The sequence below is a fragment of the Lethenteron reissneri genome, chromosome 54, assembly GCF_015708825.2.
Source record: "Lethenteron reissneri isolate LAM-NWPU_2019-01 chromosome 54, ASM1570882v1, whole genome shotgun sequence".
Lineage (NCBI taxonomy): Eukaryota > Metazoa > Chordata > Hyperoartia > Petromyzontiformes > Petromyzontidae > Lethenteron > Lethenteron reissneri.
Window position 1 is genome coordinate 10,666,300 of NC_083832.1, and position 23,096 is coordinate 10,689,395.

The 23,096-nt window shown below is 47.8% G+C and overlaps 1 protein-coding gene across 3 annotated transcripts; it reads left to right on the forward strand.

The window, feature by feature from the left end:
- The first annotated feature begins 1,063 nt into the window (after nt 1-1,063).
- On the forward strand, nt 1,064-20,711 carry ALG12 (ALG12 alpha-1,6-mannosyltransferase). 3 transcript variants are annotated; one of them, XM_061573887.1, is made up of 11 exons: nt 1,135-1,553; nt 1,671-1,832; nt 5,038-5,170; nt 5,618-5,791; nt 8,389-8,583; nt 9,053-9,156; nt 10,009-10,238; nt 10,457-10,626; nt 11,580-11,655; nt 12,228-12,544; nt 12,951-20,711. In XM_061573887.1, exons 2-10 carry the CDS (start codon nt 1,680-1,682, stop codon nt 12,505-12,507), a joined length of 1,515 nt encoding a protein of 504 aa, XP_061429871.1. In that variant the 5' UTR covers nt 1,135-1,553; nt 1,671-1,679; the 3' UTR covers nt 12,508-12,544; nt 12,951-20,711. The 3 variants fall into 3 exon arrangements, with proteins under 3 accessions (XP_061429870.1, XP_061429871.1, XP_061429869.1); XM_061573886.1 differs by lacking the exon at nt 1,135-1,553 and adding an exon at nt 1,064-1,125 and having other exon boundaries at nt 12,228-20,711; XM_061573885.1 differs by having other exon boundaries at nt 12,228-20,711.
- The last annotated feature ends 2,385 nt before the right edge of the window (nt 20,712-23,096 follow it).

The window sequence follows — 23,096 nt, forward strand, 5'->3', positions numbered from 1 at the left end:
CATTGGTGGTGGTGGTAGTGGTGATGTTGATGGTGTTGGTGGTGATAAAATCACTTTTCGGTCGGGTTCATGAATGTATGGTGATGATGATGATGGGGCTGATAATGATGTTATTTATGGTGATTATGATAATAATAGGGCTGATAATTATGTTATTTATGGTGATGTTTCTGAAGGTGGTGGTGATAATGATAAGTCCATTATTTTGAAGTGGCTTAAAGATAATGATTGGTAATGATTCAGATTATGGTGATAATTGTGCGGATGGTGATGCAGATGATAGTGACAATGACGTTCCACGAAAACTCCTGTTATCCGCAGCACATTTGCTTCCTATAATCCGCGATTACCCGCTATTTTACCCATAATGCAAAGTGAAACTGCATCCTAACATCCGCGAACTTTTAGCGGGTAAGAGGAGTCTCACTGCAAATTCATCCTACGAGGTATTTTTGGGTAATGGGCGTTACATCATTTGTCCTAGTATCCATTTTTTCCCCCACATCGCCGCGAAGACGGCGTTCTCCTTCATTTGACTATGAGTGAACACCACGTTAAGTTTGACGAATGCATTGAGATTATTGGGATTATGTTGCTGCTTTAAATTTATACGCTATACGCAACTTTGTTGAGCTATCATTTGTGGCCCGGTCGCTTCTGAAAAATAAGTTAATACCTCGGTGGTCTTCACCTGATGAGATAAATACATTTAGCATTATTTGTATATGTAGTTTTAAGTGATTTTCTTCCCTTTCCTATACTTTGCACTCATATCGTGTTTTAGTATTGTTTATTTTTGCAATGGTCTGACCCGCCCCTACTGGACATCTGTGAAAAAGAGCTTTACAGCTCATCGGATTCCTCAAGTATAAATAATTATTCTGATCCTGACTGGAAACCGATCCGGTTTTGCTTTTAATCCTCAAAAAGAGCCAGAATCCTCCCGTTGCTAGGCAACATTTTAGCTGGACCCGTTACCGTGGCAACGGGTACCCCCCCCCACTCTCCTCCCTACCACCACGCTCTCGAACTCGATTGGTCGAGAGGGCATCGCTGCGTCACGTGGCTACTCTCAACGGGCGGAAGCGTCGTCGTCGCGGGCCGCAAACTTGCAACGCTACCGCGGTACGGAGTGAAATAAAACAAAGAGAGACCGTCGATATGTCGTCGATAGATCGTCGATAGTTCGTCGATAAGTCGTCGATAGATCGTCGTACACTTTGACGATCGGGTCGGGCGGTGGGAGGGTTAACGACAACACTTTTTAGCATTGCAACTTCCATCCTGTCGCTCAAAAAAAAATTGAATCTGCTTCTTCGGCGGCCCTCTTTGTAAGGGCCGTCGCCTCACTGGAAGTCATTGAACGTCGCGGGTTGATGACAATCGGTGGGGGGAGGGAGCTAGGAGGCGCGTGTTGATACTTCCCCACGTAAGATGGTCACTTAGCGTTCAGTTCAACTTCCCGTGGACCGTCAACACCACGGCAACAACTCAGTGCGACTTCAGTGCCACTACATTCGCCGTTGTTCAACCCACGTGCCGGGCCGGGCCACGTAAGACGATGCATTCGTGTGTCGCTTCGACACAATACGTTCCCCCTCCCTCCCCCACCGCTTAATTGTACACACGCACATGAATGTTGTTGAATTGGCGGTGTCAATGTCCAACAGATCGGCATCATGGTGGGGGTCTCCCTGCATGCGCTGGCGTTGTTGATGTTGGGCGCCGTCTGCTGCGTTCACCTCGCCGCGTGCCCCTTCACCAAAGTGGAGGAGAGTTTCAACCTGCAGGCCACGCACGACCTCCTGTACCACGGCTCCGACCTGCAGCAGGTGCGTGGTGGTCATGGTGATGGTAGTGGTGATGTTGATGGTGTTGGTGGTGGTGATGTTGATGGTGTTGGTGGTGATAAAATCACTTTTCGGTCGGGTTTGTGAATCTATGGTGATGATGATGGGGCTGGTAATGATGTTATTTATGGTGATGATGGGGCTGATAATGATGTTATTTATGGTGATGATGGGGCTGATAATATTATTTATGATGATGATGGGGCTGATAATGATGTTATTTATGGTGATGGGGCTGATAATGATGTTATTTATGGTGATGGTGATGGGGCTGATAATGATTGATGGAGGCTGATAATATTATTTATGATGATGATGGGGCTGATAATGATGTTATTTATGGTGATGGGGCTGATAATGATGTTATTTATGGTGATGGTGATGGGGCTGATAATGATGTTATTTATGGTGATGTTTCTGAAGGTGGTGGTGATAATGATAAGTCCATTATTTTCAAGTGTATTAAAGATAATTATTTTTGTGATGCAGATTACAATGATGATTGTTACAATAATTATAATTATGATGGTAATGATTTAGATTATGGTGATGATTGTGCGGATGAGACCCGTTTAACACGTCGGCTTTCGCGACCAATGTCATATATAATACAAGAGTTTAATTCTAGATTTGAAGCTTTCGTGACTGAAAGGATTCATACTCTTAGGTTTTTTCGGTAAAGTCACGTGGGTAAAAATAAATAATAAAATTATATTAATAAAAGAATCAAGTCACTTGATACAGTAAATGTAGCTGTGACGGTGCCACCTGATGACGGAAACTTGTGTTGCCTCCGAAACGTCGTGATTTATTACAAATTTAATATTATTTTATTATTTCTTTTTACCTACGTGACTTTACCGAAAAAAACTAAGAGTATGAATCAAGTGTTTTTCTTGGGGGGGGGGGGGGGGTTAGATCGCAAACACAAATCTGGCTGTTGCCTGATGAAGCTAGTTTTAATTGCTGGCGAAGCGTCGTACTCAGATTGTAAATGTTGTGGTTTTGCTCTCCAACACACCGGTGTGCTGTACTAGTAACGAATTGGCATGTTCTATTTACGTGGCAAACCTTTCTAATTGGTTGTGGTGTGTTTAACGACACATTTATTTACGCTACCTAATCCCAAACAAAAAATCTGTATTATAAATGAGCCCCGTGTTGTGATGATGATGATGGTGGTGGTGGTGTTGTGTGGGGAGCGGTTGTGTCGCGGTTAGCAGAGCTGCGCTACAAACCTGGGCGACCCGAGTTCGATTCGCGGCCACGGCCAACACCAGTGATGATTATCTGAACCTGTTCTGAACCTCCCCTAGGTTGACTCAGCCTCAAATGAGTCACCCACTCCCTAGTGTACCGTTCTGGCCTTAATAGGTGCTCGCTAACAGCACTTTTCCCAACAGTGTTAAAGCTATGCAGGGGTACAGCCTGTAACATTATTGCTTCACTCATGTATTCATAAGTGAAGCAAGGATGACTGATTAAAGAGTGGTGGTAGTGCTGCTGCCTTCGATTAAGATAATGTGGCGAGATGTTTTGGACCTTGCTTGGTTTACAGGAGGCTCGTGGGTTCAATCCCGACCATGACGCCTGTTTATTTGGAGTTTGCATGTTCTCTCTGACTGTGGTCGCTTGTGTTTTTCCCCTAATTTAAAATCAACATACGTTTCGAGTATTTGGCTGCTATACATTTCCACATGATAAGCCACTTCATTGGGCTATATAGCTCAGTGGGCCTTACCCGGTAAAATAAAAAAAATCCTCGTATTCAGTAGTGACAAAGTGATGATGACGTTGGTAATGTATTCAGCAGTGAATCGAGAATGGCTGATCATGGCGTTGTTGATGATGCAGCCCCTCTGGTAAAGGTCACGATGGTGTCCTGTTGTTGACGATCCATTCCAGCAGGTCCTGGGTTCATCCCAGGTGGCTGAGCCCAGATTCCAACCTATGATTTCAGTTGCCCAGATCCCAGATACACATCGATGAGCAAATTATTAATTGCACACTGCAACTCTTATTGTGAATTACACACCTGTCAACAGCTTATCAGTGCCTACCTTATTACAGACCAATTCAGGCCTTATTGGTCACCCCCGTGCCCTTATAAATCTCAACTTTCTTCCTTCAAAGTCCCATCACAAGGAGAGAAACACAAACCACTTTTTATTTGCCCGTATTGAAACGGCTGTGCGTCATATGAACCTGAAAACTAAATTTCTCTGTACAGAAATACAGGTAAACCGTGTGGGTTGACAGGTATGGAATTACACATTATAAGCAAACATGGTTATTCAACCAATTCTAACATTTATATGTAAATTATGAGAAACTAATTCGGAAAGTGAACACGTTTGACTCTGTGGTCTTAAAACCAGGCCGTGTGCATTATACACGCAGTATGGTGATGTCACGTGACATGTTAGGCACGATGGGAGGATCCATGCAGTGGCTACATTTGAGCCTTTTGTTGTCCACACACAGACTGTACTGTAATTTGTTTACACATTCCTGCGGAGGGAGCTGGTAGGAACGTTGGGTTGCTCGGTCAATGGCCAGGGTCAACGGCGGCGTAGGTGTATTCCGCAAATATGCCCGACTGTGAGGGCGGGCACAAGCCGGCGTGAGTAGGTTAAACGTTGAGTTTTAAAGGGCACCACGGGGTGACCAGCCCCTCCCCACCCCTCCCACCCCCCACCCAGCCCCACCCTCCCCACCCAGCCCCTCCCCACCCAGCCCCTCCCCACCCTCCACACCCAGCCCCTCCCCACCCTCCCCTCCCCACCCAGCCCCTCCCCACCCAGCCCCTCCCTCCCCACCCAGCCCCTCCCTGCACGACGGACACAATAATCCCCTGTGGGCTGGTGTAACCAGGAGGTTCCTATCAGTATTAAATACTGTAGTTTAATTGTTTTGGGTGGCTTTTTGCCTTGTAATATGACTGATAGCCACGCGGGGGCGTCACAATGTCAACCAATATGGCTGATGCGGATATATCTTTCAAGTAGAAAGCTGTGATCGAATTTCGAGCTGAATATTAAACAGTGATTTAAATGAACTATTTATCTTTTCATTGTTTGTATTGATCCAGGTTTGCATATCCAAGAGTTGCGCTCTCTGGGTAGTGTGAATGAATACTTTTAACGATGAATGATGATTGCGATGTTGATTCATTTTTGCTGTGCAGTACGATCACCATGAGTTCCCGGGCGTCGTTCCTCGATCTTTCCTGGGCCCCCTCGTCATTGCTGTGATGGCTGCCCCATGGGTGCACCTCTCCCATGCCCTTGGAGCTAGCAAGTTCGTCTCCCAGTACATCGGTAAGTTGCATTCTACAAATGTTGTGAATCGTGTCATGTTGAATCCCATGCATGTAAATATGTGTTCATTCAAAGTAATATTTCCCTTCGTGCTCGGATTGTGCACGTACGTGTGGGGGAGCAGTGTGCGGCTGCCTGGTCATGTGCATCCATTATTGTGGACGGACGGACGTACGTGTTAACATACACAACCATTCAGTAGTGCACTTGGTGTCGTGTGCAAGCTCAATGTGTTCTTGTGCATTGTTAGCGTGTATGTGCACTCATGTTAGTACGTGCATGGCTTATTTGCGCGACTGCCTGGGCACGGGTGCACGTGTTACGGTGTGTGACATTTCACGTGACCACAAGGTGCACCTAACTTGCCACAAGTGCCGCGGTGAAGTCACCGCCACTATGTGTCGAACGTCGTTGCTCTCGCGTGTACGTCTTTGTGCGTGCGTGCAGTGCGTGGCTGCCTGGGCGTGTGCGTGCTGCTCGCGCTCTGCCGCTACATTGGGGCTGTGCGCGCGGCGTTCGGACACCGCGTGTCTGTGTTCACGGCGCTCGTGACGGCGAGCCAGTTCCACCTGCTCTTCTACAGCTCGCGCAGCCTCCCCAACTCCATGGCCCTGCCCCTCGGTGAGTCGCCCCCCTCCCACGTCCTCCCTGTCTCTGCATCTCTCCCCTTAACGTTCTCTTCCCAACGTATCCCTCTTCCCAGTTCATCTGCTCTTCTGCTGCATCTCTCCTCTACCTAGCCCTTCAGCTGTCACTCTCTTTCCTGTCTGTCCGTTTTCCTAAAATTGTATTTACACTTGACTTAAAGCTTTCGTGACTACAGGAATTCATATTCTTTGGGTCTTTCGGTAAAGCCACGTAGATAGAAAAAATAAAAATAAAATAACAATATCACGACGTTTCGATCGCAACACAAGCAATCACCTAATGACGATTGCTTGTGTTGCAATCGAAACGTCGTGATATTATTATTTGTATTATTTTTTCTATCTACGTGGCTTTACCGAAAGACCCAAAGAATATGTAATTACACTGTCTTCCTATCCCATCCTGCCTGTTCACCTTCTGCTCTCTTCTGCTCTCTTTCTATTCCATCAAACCACTCTCTCCACTACCTCACTCTGCACCTCTCCGATCTCTTTTTTATCACCCATCTATTCATGCGCACGTCAGGACCTGTTCACTCTTTAATCTTGCCCCTTCATCTCCTCTCCGCTCCCTCTGTCTCTCACCTGTTCGTCTTGAATTATCCCACGAGGCGCTTTGATGCGGTTCTCCGCTAAAGGTGCTATGTGTGCGAAGTCAAACAGCTGTTATTTTGTAAATACACAACTGGGCTGTGTCTTGGGCTGTCACAACACGATATTGAAGTTTTGTTAATGGTGACTGAATCTCATATTCATACACGCCACCACAGCGCCATCTAGTGATATCTCAGGAGTGTGTTTTACATTCAGAACGTTTAACACGAAGGCTTTCGCGACCAATATCATCCAAAATACAGGTTTTTTGGGTTATATCGCGTAAATATATAAATGTGTCGTTAAACCCGCCACCACCCGACACAGCCAACTAGTAAGGTTTGTCACGTAAACAGAACGTGCCAATTCGTTACGAGTACAGCACACCGGTGTGTTGGAGAGCCAAGCCACAACATTTACAATCTGATTACGATGTTTCGCCAGTAATTACAACTAGCTTCATCAGGCGACAGCTTCATCATGACAAACCTTACGAATTGGCTGTGTCGGGTGGTGGCGGGTTTAACAACACATTTATATGTTTACGCGATCTTACCCAGAACACCTGTATTATGCCTTTACTACATCTACCAAAGGCTCTGGATTATGACAAGGACCAGAAAGTAAAAGGCAAACCAAACTATGGGATCGTTTTGAAAAAAAGTGTTTCATAATCGAGAGAATGCATTACTCTGGAGAGCTAGAAGATCATTATGGATGCTTTAAAATGATTTCTTCTGGATTTTTTTTGTATAAACAATGAGACTAAAACATGTCTTCTAGAAGATAATGTTTTATTCTGTAGAGGTGTCTTCCTGAAAATGGTTTTGAATGCGCTCATTAAAAATGAGGAGAGATGTGCAGGAAGACTATTCTGAATCATGGGTTGTGGTCATCTGCCCTCTTGAGTGCTATTGTATTGCTTTAGAGAAATGTCTTCCGGAAGACAATCTACTCTCTGCATTAAAAGACACCCCCCCCCCCCTCCCCAACATTTGCTTTCAAATGTAGTGATACAATTCCATCTTATAATTTCGAGAATACGGTAAGTTGCGACACGCGGTGCACGCTGGGCGCTGTCCACGTTCACCCAATGGAGGTCATCACGCGCCGTGAACATTTGAAACCCCTTGACAGCCGCGCTCTGTGTCTGTGACTGATTAATCGTGGTTACGGATATAAATGAGCACATTACAATTCGCAGCGGCGCATTAAACCATTGCTTCAGCCGTAGATGTTGTTTCGATGGTGAAATGAAATACCCCAGCTGTAACACCTAAAAAAATGTTCCTACCAATAGTTGTATTGCATTAATGTCTGAACTGGAGCTGGGCCTCACTTAGGCCGACTGAGCTTTAAATAAGTATTTGTACGGTTTATTAACACGAGCCCTCCTGATGTTGTGTGCCGTGCCGGATCTCATAGGTGGTCGCTGACAGCACTTGCCCAACTGTCTGTGTAGGCTTCACGGATGTCTCCCCACGAGCGTGTCTCTGCTTGACGGCAGTGTTGGAAGCAGTGGCTGCGTGGCTTGCCACCTCCACGACGCAATGACCAAACCACACGTCTCTCCCCTGGCTCACTTGCCACGTCTCTCTGCTTGTGTCTTTCTCTGGGTTCTGCGTCTGTCTCTCTGCTTGTGTCTGCTTGTTTGTTTATCCCTGCATGTGTCATTCTGTGTCTTGTCTCTCTGTTTTTCTCGCTGCCTGTGTCTCCCTGTGGGTTTATCTCTGCGTCTGGCTCTCAGTACTTGTGTCTCCCTGTTTGTTTCTACCTGTGTGTGTGTTTGTCCTGCATTTGCTTCCCTGCGTGTGTGTCCCTGTGTGTCTCCCTCTCGGTTTATCTCTGCGTTTGTCTCTATGCTTGTGTCTCCCTGTTTGTTTAAACCTGTGTGTGTGTGCATTGTCCTGTTTTTGTCTCCCTGCGCGTGTCTCCCTGCGCGTGTCTCCCTGTGGGATTATCTCTGCGCAATGACAGTATTGGAGGCGATGGCTGCGTGGCTGGGGAGCCGGCACGCCACGTTCGTGCGGTGTTCGGCGTGTGCCGTGCTGGTCTTCCGCGTAGAGATCGCGCTGCTCGTTGGGCCCATGCTGCTGCTGTCGCTGTGGAGACGGCAGCTGAGCGTGACCGACGCGCTACGCCTCGCTGTGCCCGCTGGGCTCTTTTTTCTCGGTATGTGCGACTCTTTGTGGGGTCAAAGTTAACATCGTCACATTCATCGTCGGCGATGCCATCACTGGCATTGACTCCGTTGTGGTATTTGTTGACATCATCACCTTGGTCTCCATAAAACCCATCAAATTCAAATATTATTTTCACCTCCCTCAGTCTGTTGCTTATCCAATGATAATTTCAGCTTCCAATGCGACAAACATTCACGCAGTGTATCAGGGTTCACCATCTAATATCGGATAAGTGGGCCAATGAAGTGACTGCAAGAATATTTTAAACATCTTATCTTTCAAGGCCATTCCCTGGCCCGATGTGATCTTAGACGACCCACTGTGAGAGTCCCGAATGATAATTTCTTTAAAACGAATCGCACAATGCCGCCGATGACCACAATGGAAATGTAATTTTAGAGGATTTTCTATTTTATACACGACGGAATGCAATGATGATCCTCATCTTTTCATTTCAGGGCTGACTGTGGCTGTGGACTCTTTGTTTTGGCGCCGACCATTGTGGCCAGAAGGAGAAGTGTTTTGGTTCAATGCCATCCTCAACAAGAGCTCCCAGTGGGGCGTATCCTTTGGTCCCTCGTGTTCGATAATTGATCATTATTCTCTTTACATGAATAATAATAATGATGTGATATTTTTTTTTTAAACCTCTCATTTTTTTCAGGAGAATCCTTAATAGGGATGTACGTCCAATTCATTTTATTGAATGAAGTTTTGAATGTGCGATTGAACCACACTAGCCAGAGAAATCCACGCTTTAGAGGGGTGGCTAACAGCCCAGGGTCCACGACTGCTTAGGTTTTTCATGGCCTTGCCTTTTTGGGTTGTACCTCGTGTCGTTCGCCACAGTGTCCTGACGTTTTGCTCCACTTCCTTGGGGGAGAAGAAGCCTCCCAACGTGTCAAACTCCCCACTGGTGAGCCATTCGACACGACCGTGAAAACTTTACACGGCAAGTGTGGAATCTTGCAGAAGGAAGGAAGCGATCAGCGTCGACCTCTCAACTTTAACGGTTGGTGAGATGGCGAGGGGCGCCACGGTGGCATCTTGTTGATTACCTCGCCTGGTATGCAGGAGGTCGTGGGATCGATCCCGACACTGATGCCTGTTGTATATTTGGAGTTTGCATTTTTCTCTCCCCGTGGTCGCGTAGATTTTTCTCCGAGTCCTCCGGTTTTTCCCTCCACATTTAGAAACATGCGTTTAGAGTATTTGGCCGCTATACATTTCCACGTGATACGTCGCTTGTTGTTGGGGTCTCATTTTTGGCCAGGGCGCTTTTGAAAAAGAACCATATAGCTCAGTGGGCATTACCCAGTTAAATAAAATGAGTTTATTTTTAAACTTGAAAAGCGTTGCGTTTCTCGACGTATTTACCCTTGACCCTGACTCGCCCGCCCGTCGCGTCGCGCAGACGCAACCTCTGCCCTGGTACTTTGTGTCGGCTCTGCCACGAGCCCTCGCAAGCAGCGCCCCGCTCGTAGCGGTGGGCGCGTGGTGCGACCGGCGCGTGCTTCCCATGCTGCTGCTGTCGCCGCTCATCTTCGTTTCGGCGTACTCGGCACTGCCGCACAAGGAGCTGCGCTTCGTCATCTACGTCGTTCCCGCGCTTAACGCGGCGGCAGCACGAGCCTGCGCCCTCGTGTGAGTAAGACCGCCCCCATCGACGCTACACCGTGCTGATGATCCTTAACCCTTTCCCCTTCCGATGACGTATGTGTACGTTTGTCCATCTATCTACGCTGCGCAACGATCTTCTCGTTAACGGCCTGTATCTGAGCTGGGCATCCCTGCCACCTTTGTACACAGCTTGAATTTCAATCTCTCTCTCGATGCATCGCTCTGTTTCTATCTCCGTGCAGCTTTAACACCGCGCACAAGTCGGCGTGGCGCAAGCTGGCGGCGCTGGCCGTGTGCGGGCACCTGGCGCTGAACGGCGCGTACAGCGCGTGCCTCCTGTACGCGTCGTCCCACAACTACCCCGGCGGAGACGCCATAACACGGCTGCACGAGCTGGTGCCACCGTCTCAGAGTAAGGGGAACGCGGGGGGAGGGGGGACGGAGCACGGAGGGGACGTGGGTGTGTGTGTTTTTTCGTGAGTACCTAGTGCAGTGCGTAAACATTGCCACTGGGGAGATAAAGGCGGTTGGGCGTGTTGCTGGCCACCCCACCGCTCTGTGTATAGTGCGAGCCTTCACAGGTGACCACTAACAGCACTGCCCCAAGTCTGTTAAGGCTATACAGGGGATCTTTGTGTGAGTGGGGAGCGGTCATGTAATGGTTAATGCACCGCACTACGAACCGGGTGACCCGAGTTCGATTCCTGCTCGTGGCAAACACCAGTGACGATTATCTGAACTGGTCCTGGGCCTCCTCTAGGTCGACTCGGCTTCAAATGAGTACCTGGTGTGGTGTGTAAACATCGCCACTGTGGAGACAAAGGTGGCTGGGTGTGGTGCTGGTCAACCACCTCTTCGTGTGCTATGCCGGCTTTCATACGTGCTCGTTAGCAGTACTTGCCAAAAGAGTCTGTTAAGGCTTTATATGTATGTTGAACTTCATTCGCACCGTACGTAACCAACAGTGCTGATGGGATGTGCTTTGTGCGTGCCGATCGCGATGTTGCAGTTAGTGGCGAGAGTTGAAGGATGGCGGTGCTAGTGAGGGATGGTGGAGATGGAGTTGGTGGTGCCATTGTGGTGGTAACGGATGATGGTTGTGAGGTGTGGTGGTAGTGGTGACTTGTGGTGGAAGTGGTGACTTGTGGTGGTGAGGGATTGGTGGTTGTTGTGAGGGGTGGTGTTTAGAGTTGAGTGGTGATGGTGGTAAGGTGTAGCAGTTGTGTGGTGAGGGATGGTCGTGGTGGTGATAGGGTTGAGGGGTGATTGTGGTGGTTAATGCGGTTTGTGATGGTTATTTACATTGCTTCTCAGTTCAGGATAATTGTTCTTGATGATGATGCACTTTGTCTCTCCTTCCACCAGATGTCTCCATTCACATGGATGTAGCAGCAGTACAGACTGGCGTTTCAAGGTTTACGCAAATTCATGATCACTGGAGGTATGGTTATCACCGACACACAAAGATCCCCCATGTAGCCTTTGACAGACTGTTGGGGGCATTTGCTGTTAGTGAGTACAAGCCATACCACACTAGGGTGTGGTGTGGCTTGTACTCCAAACCGCCTTTGTTTTCCCACTGCTGATGTTTTTACACACTGCACCAGGTATTATTTTACGGCTGAGTACATTTAGAGGAGGTCTAAGACCCCTCAACGCATGTTAGCCATGGCTGGGTGAAATTACTCACGCACACGGGGACAAACGTACACAATGCACATGCAAACTCGTACACAAACACAAAAATACATACACCCACATAAACAAAATATACTCACACAGTTAATCCTGCGCACGTGTATCAGCCGTAAAACATGCATTTGCCGTGAAGCAGACGGCGGATGCCGTGACTTTATTAGGGTGCCGATGTCACTCTCAAATTTTGCCAAATTACCCGCAAAACATTCGGAGAACCGTGGCGCCTTGGTGATAGCCTCGTCGCGATGAGAACGGCGCACGTACCCGGCCTCCTTGACTATAGCGTGCTGCCGAACGGCGCTTTGCCTGCCGCAGGTATGACAAGCGGGAAGACCTGGACCCGAGCGATGTGGACGGATCCCTTGCGTACACACATCTGCTGCGGTCGGCCGAGGTGGCCCTGGCGGGGCTGAAGGAAGGCCCCTTCTCCAGGACCCACCGCATCCTGCATGTCGTGCGCGGCTTCGTCGGGGTCTCGTTCGATCGCCGCCGATTTCCGCCGTTCGCCGTGGAGCTGCGTCCCGCCGTGGTGCTTCTCGCGCGGAATCCATACGTGGAGTCGGTGGAACTTCCCGCTGGTGGCCTAGTTGCCTGAGATGGCGGCCGGGGCATGGATTGGTGGCAAAGGAAGGGTGAAAAGAAGAATGAGCTCGGCTCAGTGTGTGTGTGTGCTTGAAATCTCTTTCGTTGCACAGACTGCCTGAAAGACAATCAAAAGAGACCGTTACAATGGGTGCCACTACTTCCTTCTGCCAGGTTCCACAGTTGTACCGGTGACACCCGACCTCCAAAGCTCTGCTCTGAGAGTTTCATTACTGCCACCATCTGGCTTTTCTCTTCCCCTTGGGCACTGACCTGTGGTTGCCACTCCACTGCCTGTCTCATTAACCTGCACTCTTTTCTCACGCACACACGTCACACTCACCACGGCCTCCCCTGTCTAATTATCAGCAGTGCTTACCTGCTGCATCGCATTGGATGGTTGTCTCCGATCGTAGTCGACGATGACAGCCCATCGATTTCTCTTTGTGTTTACAGTGCAGGAGTCCAGTAGGGGGCACAGGTGGTGCATCGGCCAGTCGTCTCAGTCGATCCGTGGCACCTGGGTCTGCCCCGTGACCTCCTGCCACCGGGCATTCGACACTTCACGTGGCCTCAACGTGCACATAGCCTGGCACAAGCGCCGTGGTGACGTCATCACCAGTCCAGGGCTGCGTTCAACTGGGGCAGAGCACTCCAGAACACTCTTCTTTGTCGGCTCAGAGTGCGGCACAGCAGGAGCCAACGGTCCGACGGGCCGCCTCGCCGAGCGATAGGTGGCTCGGTTCAAAGTCAAGCCAATCGGATGAAGCGCCCTATCTTCCTGCGAACTCCCGGTTTATGGACGTGACGCGCGCGTGCCCCATTGGCTGAGCTGGTGCGTGATGTCACCCGCCGTTGCGAGGGACTCGGCATCCTTTTAAATCGTCTCGATTTGCTGTTAGAACTGCTCTTTGTGTTTAGTTTGTTGTCCCACCCCGCCCCCCGCACCTCCGATTAGCACAATTGACTACGTGCGGTGAAGTTGAACGTACATACATCCTAGCAAACGCGCCGTTCGCGAAGAGCTAACGTTCGCCTCGTGGCTCCACGACAGAGCCCTCTCTGCCCATTGAACGCACCCCTGATGTCATCCGCGCTTCCAAGTAGCTGCTTACCTTATGCTACTATTACATTTCTATTATGCTCCATGTACCCAAAAACCCATAAGTATTTTTTTAAATCCTTTATATTAAGTTCGCTTGCTTGCTTACGACCGTGCAAATCTTTCGGTCTTTTTTTAACCCACTTCCCGTGATCCAATCGAGCTGACATTTTCCACACAGACTCGTTGTGCGTGACAATTAATGTTCGTGAAAAAATTTTTCCAAAATGTGACACTTTTTAGGACAAAAATATTCTAATTACCAATTGCTTAATGGTGCAATGCAATCATCTGACCCATAGGTGGCAGCCATCTCAAGCCAGAGGACGAGAGGACTCTTGTCGCCACGCATATAAAGGATCTATAGTGAAAAATTTCGTTTTTACGGGTTATACTTGTTCCTTTGTTTCCAGGGGGACTCACGAAGGCTCATAACGACAACGTCAGAGCAATGGGCCGGCACCTGTGAGGTGTGGGCTATAAATCCCAGGCACGGTTATAGTCTCCCTGCACAAAATATTTTTTGAAACAAGCGCTGCTCTCCCATTGACAGCTTTGAGCCAGTGGTGGAGAGTCCACATTCCCTCACCAGGAGTCAACCTCCTCTACTCCACATAGCAAACTCTTTACCTTCCATGAAGTGATGCTCATTTAATCTTTCCCGGAAGGATGATGGGCTAAGATGATAGAAATGCGAATAACAACAGTTGTTTATCCAGGGAAGTCTCGTTTAAGTCTCAAGTATTTTTCAACAGGGTCCTGAATTTTAATGTTTGGCATTTTTCTCATGGAGCATTAATTGCATTTGAAGGTAGGCATAATTACCCAGTGAAAACCCACACATACAAGGGGTGATGTCACCACCGTGTAATCAATACATATGGGTCTGCAACATCGTTCTTGCACTGCCATCTGCTGGTCACCCCACTGCACCTGCATTCATCATCATCATCACCCTTGGTTACCGACCTCTGGGTTCCACTCCAATGCCTGTGTCGATAACCTGCCCCCTTCTAACCCACCACAGCCTCTTCACTGCTATCGCTCTTGCGTGTGACTGTTTTTGCAAGGTTCACCAGGTCCGCCTAAAAATTCCTGAATTGCAGTCTCATGTCGCCACCACCAGCACCGCCGCCATGTTCACCGCTCCAGGCTGACCGTTCTGAGCGCGCAGCTGGCCTGGAAAGGAACCCCGCGTGGATTCTCCCCATTGAGCGGCGAGCGTCTCTTCTGAGCCTGTCGCACTCCGCAGTAAACGAGTGGCGGCCGAAGAATTGTCCTCGTAGCCCCCACCCCCCCAAAGGCTCGTGCTGTCCCATCCCATTCCATCCCACGCCGCCACACCTTGCTCCCTTCCCTCCCTCCCAGGTAATGTGTGAAATGCGATACCCGCGATAATGGAAGTGTTGTGGGAGGTGAAGACAAGCACCGTGTTTTACAACTGCCGGGCGTCTGCAAAGGGCACCCACCCTGAACCGTGTAATGCGACACTTCTGGCGGAGGGGAATGACTGGTTATTTGCCACAAGTTATCTCGCGTCGTTAATTGCGCATTGAGTTGGTCTTCCCACACTTTGGTTGTGGTCCGGGTGCGCGATTGCCGCCTTTCTGTGTCGTGTTATTGGCCTGGTGGTGTTGTGGTTGGAGCGCACGACTCGCAATCAAAAGGGTGCAAGTTCAAACACGGGTCGGTCTTACTTGGGCCCATCATTAACATCACCAACGTCCTCCATGAAATAATAACGTTGTCCTTTCGTTACCCATGGAAGCTCCCACCGAGTCCAAAGGACATTTCTTTCGTCGGGTCCTGCTTTGTGATGTTTGGTACATTCCGTTGATGGGCGTTTGGCTTCATGTGGGGAGATATAACCAGAGTGCCTCAAGAGAAACCCACGCATGTGAAAGGGATAGGGGGGGCGGTTAATGTAGTTTTTTTTACTTGCAGACCTCAGGTCGTGAGTCATGCACTCTTAACCACAGATCTACACAATGGAATGATCGCCATGCAACTTGATGAAGGTTAACGCAACACTATTCGCCGTTAACTTTTTTACACGTTATCTTTTTGAGCATAATGTGCTCACCCCTCAATCGGTTGTCCTGAGCGACTGGAGGAAATTCCACATTCTTGTAGCGAGGGGACCAATTTATCCACAGGATTATTAGCACAATTTCCACCATGCGATGTTGTCTCAACACGTGTGTGTGTGTACATGTACAACACTTCGTCATTTCACTGCTGGGCGAGGGCCTCCTCCCCATGCCATGAGGATCATGGGAATTGTTTAGCCATACTTCACCATGCTGGTCAATGTAGGTTTATGAAGGCGGGGGGGAGCATAGATGTATGGATGTGTGAGCATAGAAAGTACATAGCAACAATGTGTTTATCTGCACTGCTTGCCACCCACTACGTCACCCCCAAGCAGCCTATGACAACCTGCTGTGCATGGTGATTGTCCATCCAAGCTCTGTCCAAATTGGAACCTGCTTAGCTTCCGAGATCTGATACGCTCGTTTGCATTCCAGGTGATGTGGAAAAAAGCGTTGTCTCTGCTAGTAGCGCTCATTTAAATCTCCCAGAGGGATGACGATGAGAATGATGGCGACTGGATTTGAACCCGAGTAATAGTAATGCTCTTTTGCATTGTCTTATGCATTATGGCCAGGATTTTAACCCTTAAGTTTAAAACCTTGGAGCCCTATTGCTCGCTCAGTAAAAGTATATTCCAACCTGTAATGTATTTTATGGCAAAAGTGCATTAGCAATTCATTGTGGACTGTAATAGAATAATCATGAAATTTAAATATTGGTTTAAAGGTCACATGGCCATGTTCTCCCTGCTGTGTAAAGGATTAAAAAGGCCACTTGAAAGTTTTTTTTAAAGATAAATCCTTTGATCTTTTCCACAGCTATTCTGACGAAAGGGCAGACCGTGGGATTTCCAAATGGATTCTTCAAATTGTATATAAGCAAAATATAATCATGAAAGCAGACCAAGCGAATATGTATATATAAGGGTTAATTCACTCTATCACGACCTCGCTCCCGTTGGTTGAATCAGCCCTAAACGAGTTTGTGGTGCAACATATAAATGGCAGCACTGGGGAGACAGGTGGCCAGACACGCGTGGTGCTGGCCACCTAACTATGTCGTGCCACCTGTAAGTGCCCTCTCGGCTTATTAATATGTATGTTGACTCAGGAAAGTCTCATCGAGTCTCGGGATTATTTTTATAAGGGTCCTGCTAATTTTTTGTTTTACAGCAGAGGCCGATGTTTGCCATGTCTAATCCCAATTGAGTGATTTTGTGGTGTAATTTATCAAACTTGTATCGTGGTGCCGGTAGCACACAATGGATTTCTCTTGCGAATTACGTCATGGCATCTTTAAATCCACTGTGAGCGAAGCAGACGGACCGTAGTATTTGTATGGTTCAAACCCACCGCAGTATTAACCAGGGGCGGCCATTGGATTCGAACCGCGAACCTCTGCAACAGCGGCAAACGCGCTCCTGATGGGCATTGTCACCTCCCTATAATGCTTGTACCTACAGTCAATAAGGCTTAATCAGGGATCTTAGTGGAGGTGTGGCCGTGGTGCTGGCCACCCACCTCCTCGTGTGCCGTTCCGGCCTTCATAAGTGCTGGCTAACAGCACTTACCCCGGCAGTCTGTTAAGGCTACACGGGGGATCTTTGTAGGTGTGCGTTGTCGCATGGGTGTCACCTGTCAACCGAGTAATATTCCCACTGAGAGGCGTCCCTTAATCCGTGACGGAATGTAACAGCTGATCATTTCCAATCATGTCATTGAAGTAAAAATGACGAAACCAACACTGGAGCGCTTTGGGCTGTGAAAATTTTAATTTCAAAAGGGCACGCTTTCATTTCATCACTTTTAATATAGTGACAGATTTTTGAACATCCACGATATCGCTGTGCTCGATTTTTTTAATCATTACACTTGTGTCCTTTTGATGATACATATCATTGCTGGGCATGTAACACTTATGTTAAGTAATAATTATTCACGTTTGAAAACCTCGCTCTGCGTACTAATTTTATAAGAGTGTCCTTCTGATGTTTGATCATTTCCTTATTCGTTTGTTTAGTGGGTGTAGGAACTAGAGGGCACAGAGAAACCCGCATAGAAAAGGGAAAATTGTTTGCAAAGGTAAGCTAGCAACCTACTTGCACTGCCGCTTGTGGGCAGTCCAAGCATCTTACATACATGGTGACACCATCTTTGTATGATCCACCAACCCCCCACCTGGCATGCATCCACGACATCTGGCCAAATACATTCACAGTGTCTCCTGCTGAACAGGCAGTGTTCTCTACCACAGGTGACCCCGAGCAAGTGGTGGAGAGTTCACGTGACGATGACGAGGGGCGAGTCTTAGCAAAAGACCACTGCAGTCTGTTCTTTCACGTGGTAGTTGCGTTCCTGAAGAACACCGCGTTATGGAAAAATCGCGTTATAATAAATAATGTAGGGTAAAGCACAGTCGGCGATAACACGTGAGATGCGTATGCAGGCTAAACAAAGACTGGGGCGCGTGGGTAGCATCTAGAAGCATCCAGCAGCATCCCGCCTTGTGCGATGCTAAGCCAAGGCAGCCATACGACCGCCTATTTCTACTCGCGCGACATCGTTCTGTTCACTCAATCGCGTTCTATCCAATTGGCATCCGCGTTATGAAAAATGTGCTCCCTAATGCACTCGTGGCATTATATTCAATTTGCGTCATGAAAACACGCGTTGTAGGAGAAACACACTGTCCCTTCGACCTCCCACAAAGTGGGTGACTTGATTAAGTGAACAGCATATGCACCGTCTCTGTGAGTTTGGGTCATTATATGGTAGGTATATCTGCAACGATGGAGCGGCACGTGTACTTGGCCATGCCACTGCTGGCAGAAGGACCTCCACAAAAAGAGAACTCGCTCTGTTCGTGGGTATGTTGGCATTACTCTTCCACGCTGGCAAAAAGTCTCGGAAGAGATTAGAGTATGTATATACCAGGGGTCGGCAACCTACGGCTCCGGAGCCGCATGCGGCTCTTTACGGGCTGCTTCTTGACGATATGTACGTATGTACAGTATGTACTCAGATGCATTGCGGCTCTTGAAATACTGAATTTTGTACTGAATTGGAAAGAAATGGCTCTTCTTGTTATTTTGGTTGCCGACCCCTGGTATATACCGTTGCACTTAGCCAGAAACCTCAGAAAACCGTACGAAGACTGCACAGAGGCTGTGTTCTATAATCCAGCAGTGGAAACGTGGAAGACTCCTTCACTCCCTGAGGTGGCTCCTGCTTCTGTTTGCTCTCGGTAGCAAGTGTTTTAGTAAAAGGAAAAAAATGTTCCCCATCACAACTTACAATTAATGATATTAACATTATGCACTATGTTTTATACGGCAAAAGAGTTGCCGTATAGAAACAGTGCTGGAAAGAAAGCATTGGTCCAGGATTCCCTGATGGAACGTCCACATTACTATCTCTTAAAAATCTTATGGCCGCATGTTTAGCTCTTTTGGAACTGGTGGTCTGAACAAGGCTGGGATCATTGAACATGCAATGTGGTGATCAGGTGGCATGCAAAGCACGAGGGAGTCGTGCCTTCCCGGTGTTTGAAAGCGCATGTTTGTACGTCGATTTTGCCCCCTTACAGAAAGTCCACAGGCCAATTGACTTATTGTATTCCTAAGCGATGTGTTCTGTGACTCGTATGCATAAGACCTTGTCCTCCCCCCACACCTCCGATTTGCACGGTTGGCTACATACAGAGCGAAAGAAGTTCATACAATAATACTTAAGACACACTGACTTAATCTGTCAAACTTTGCATTCCTGTTGGGTGTCTTATGAGCTGTTGAGTATCTTCATTTTTTTTAACTTATCCATTTGCATCCAAGAGACACCAATAATTGGATCTCTGTGACAATCGCCCACATCGTCAGACAAAGTCTCTGAACCTGCGGGTTGTGGGAAAACGTCCATTCATGCGTCAAGTGATGGCAGTGAGGTATTTCTGGTTTAGGGACAATTGCCTGACACTTTTGAGTCACCTGACAGATACTAACAACAGCTGTCGTGAAAATACGAGGCAAGCGTTTACAGGTCGGGTACCTTGATTGTATGTTTGAACTTCGTATTACAAGCAGGTGGGAACTCATTGAGGCAGCAAGTCTCGTCTGCAAGGCAGACTTTTTGGGATGGTCAAGTCAAAGTGGTGTTTTTGTTGCTCAAGTGAGCATTTCGAGTGTTGGAAATGCCATATTACCACCCATCGAGCAGCTTCCTGTTGGCTTCCCCATCGAACAGAAGCAGTTCGGTGGCAGCAGTCGCTCGTCTTGGCAGGACTCTCAACATCTTTCAGAGTCTTGGGGCGCCACGGTGGTGAGATGTGAACTCCTTCGCCTGGTATGCAGGAGGTCCTGGGTTCAATCCCGACTCTGATGACGCCTGTATATTTGGAGTTTGCGTGTTCTCTCTCCCCGTGGTCGCGTGGATTATACTCGGGGTGCTCCGGGTTTTCCCTCCACATTTAGAAACATGCGTTTAGAGCATTTGGCTGCAGTAAATGTCCACACGATAAGCAACTTCGTTGAGCTATCATTTGTGGCCAGGTCGCTTATGAAAAAAAGAGCTACATAGCTCATTGGGCCTTACCTGGCAAAATAAAATAAAAAAAATGTTCCGTAATGTTCACTTAGAGGCCGGTGGGCCAGACTTGCGTAGGAGGCTGCTGTCCGGTCTAGCAAAGTTTCCCCCTGTTATTTTGAAAACCCGATCTGGATGAACGTAGTTCAGCCCCGACCCTTGACCGCGTGTAGTTGTGACCTCGCCAGAAGCCAGCCAGGTCGACGCTGGACATGTGAGGGTTTCAGAATCATTAAGCACTTTTAAAATAAGTCTAAAATCTGGCTTTTTTAAACTGGCTTTTAATTAGGATATTCTTAATGTGTTATTTTTATTATGTCTTTGGAATTTGGTACGTGATTTTATTTTGGGTACAATTTCACTTGTATCGTTCATGCCTGTAAAACACGATGTATTGCATTTTTTTGCACGAATAGTGCTATAGAAATAAAGTTTGATTGTGTGAAATCGCTTCGTGGCTCATCGGATTCATCCACTCTGTGTGTTTAGTTTATTGTCCTTCCCCCCTCCCCGCACCTCCGATTAGCACGGTTGGCTACGTACGGTGCGAAATAATTTCAACGTACCACCCCTTCCCCATCACCCCCCAGGACCACGAGAGATGATAACACCTCTCGGAGGCCTTCAACCACATTTATGTAGATCGTGGATGATTATAATCATGATGATTCCCTAAATATACGGTTGATGTCAATTGGAGGTACTGGCCCACACCATAGGAGTATGGAATGAGCCTGTCGATCACATAAATGCAGACTTTGAAATGTCTTCATCTGGAGGCAGTCCAGGGCACGTTATAATGTGAGGAAGCAAACTAAAGACTAATACACTCTTGTTATATTTGTGTTGTAAGTATAGCACTGCGCATTCGTGCCTTGTGCATTTTTCCACTCTCTGTAGCAGTAGAACATGTTTGTTCTAAACCACAGTTTGGACGTAATATCCTGGACCGTGCATCATGGACAGACAGTGGCAAGAGAACACATTTTTCTGTTCTCTTTAATACCACACATGTGTGTGAACTTTTACATTTCCAAGCGGTTGTCGAGCGTGATTCTATTTATATTGTGAATGAGCAGTGATGAGAGTGTGTTTGTAAGACCGGGCCATTATGTAACCATCATTCATTGTCAGCCATGCTCTATGCACAGCTGGATGAAGGCCTCCCCACTTTCTTTAGATGATGAGAAACTCGTCCTACCAAAACGTGTGTGCAGCTTGGAAATAAACAAGATCAATTATGAACGTAAAAGGTAATTTCTACAGACTGCAAGGGTGGCTATTGGGGCCAGGGGATTGGTCCTCCCATCGTGACCAATGTGTCACGTGATCTCAACATATGACTGGACATATTTAGATAAAGAGCTTCATAGCTCATCGGATTCCTCCAGTATAGATACATTCTGATTCTGAACATACAGTGTGTGTAATGCACTCGCCGTTGATTTAGACCACCGACTCAAAAAGGGTCAAGAGTGCGTTGGGAATCATGAGTCCAGTGCAATCGTATGGCCATTATATTGACAATCCAATATGGGGAAAAAAATAGGTATGTTGATATTACGTGACATGCAAGGCATGATGGGAAAACTGATCTTGTGATCACAATTATGATTTTTTTTGCCGTCTAAAAGTCGCACTGTACGTGCGTGTACAAATAACTTCATTATTTGGCGGAGAACATTGCCACGGAACATCGCTGAAAGTCACACGGGGACGCTGCAGTTGTGAACAAGATGGCCCAAGCGGACGCGTCTCTCAAGCTCGAAGCTGTGATCGTATGTCGAGAGAAAGGAGACGCTTGGGCCGCCAACGTTCATGGCAGAGCGTGTGCTGTGCACAGCGACACATGCGCAAGCAGCAATGTTACAAAGCTTGGTCAAGCGATTCGCCTCTTGACGAAGTGCACATCGCTGAGAAGCCTCGGAGCGGCATACCAAGAAGACCCCCCCCCCCCCGACAGCAGCAGGGGAGAGTAGACAACGATTCAGACTGACGGATGAGTCGTGAGTTTTATGGCCACTGCAGGTTTCGCGCAACTGTGCTAGAGATATCACCTGTACCGGATGATCATGACCGGCGTGTAACTCTCGATGTTGACAGGTGTCAGCACAGCAGACGCCGTTGGCACTTTGGTGTGACGATGCAAGAAGCGTGACGATCGTGCTGGCGATTACGTGAAGTGACCGACGTCGAAACTCAACTTTTTATTTGCCAGGTAGGGCCCGCTGAGCTACCTAGCTATTTTTCAGAAGCGAACGGGCCACACAAATGTTAACATCACGCGTTTAGAGCCGCATCCTCTAAACGCGTGACGTTGTTTCGATATGTGGAGGGAAAAACCGGAGGACCCGGAGAAGGATCCACGTGATCACGGGGAGAGACGCCGCAAACTCCAAATATACAGCAGCAGGCGTCAGGGTCGGGATCGAACTCACGACCTCCTGCATACCAGGCGAGGTAGTTAACATCTCCTAGCCACCGATGCGTGCCTACTGTCAACGGGGTCTGTTTAAAGTGTATCCTCTACCTCGACTCCAACGCAGGGCGATGTCAGCTCCAATGGAAACGAAGTCATTAGGAAGAATACATGTGTTCCCCCGAATAAATGAATTAAAGCCGTGCTGCTCAAAGGCCCCGCAGTGATTTGTTGTCATCTTTGAAGTTGGTAATAAACTCCACGCATTTTCATTGAAAACTAAAACATCTAATTTCCTAAGCTCCACGGTTAATCAACCAAGATCATTTTCCCATGACTGGCAATGCATGTTTTTGTTTGCAGTGAGACAGCATGAGTGTTAACTCGTTTGTGTATGATAAATATGCTGT

Excerpts from the sequence above, each read along its gene's own strand:
- ALG12 (XM_061573886.1), top strand. The coding sequence starts at position 1,680 with ATGGTGGGGGTCTCCCTGCATGCGCTGGCGTTGTTGATGTTGGGCGCC. Across the intron at positions 8,584-9,052 it reads CGCTGGGCTCTTTTTTCTCG|GGCTGACTGTGGCTGTGGAC; the intron begins GTATGTGCGACT and ends TTTTCATTTCAG. Across the intron at positions 9,157-10,008 it reads ACAAGAGCTCCCAGTGGGGC|ACGCAACCTCTGCCCTGGTA; the intron begins GTATCCTTTGGT and ends CGCGTCGCGCAG.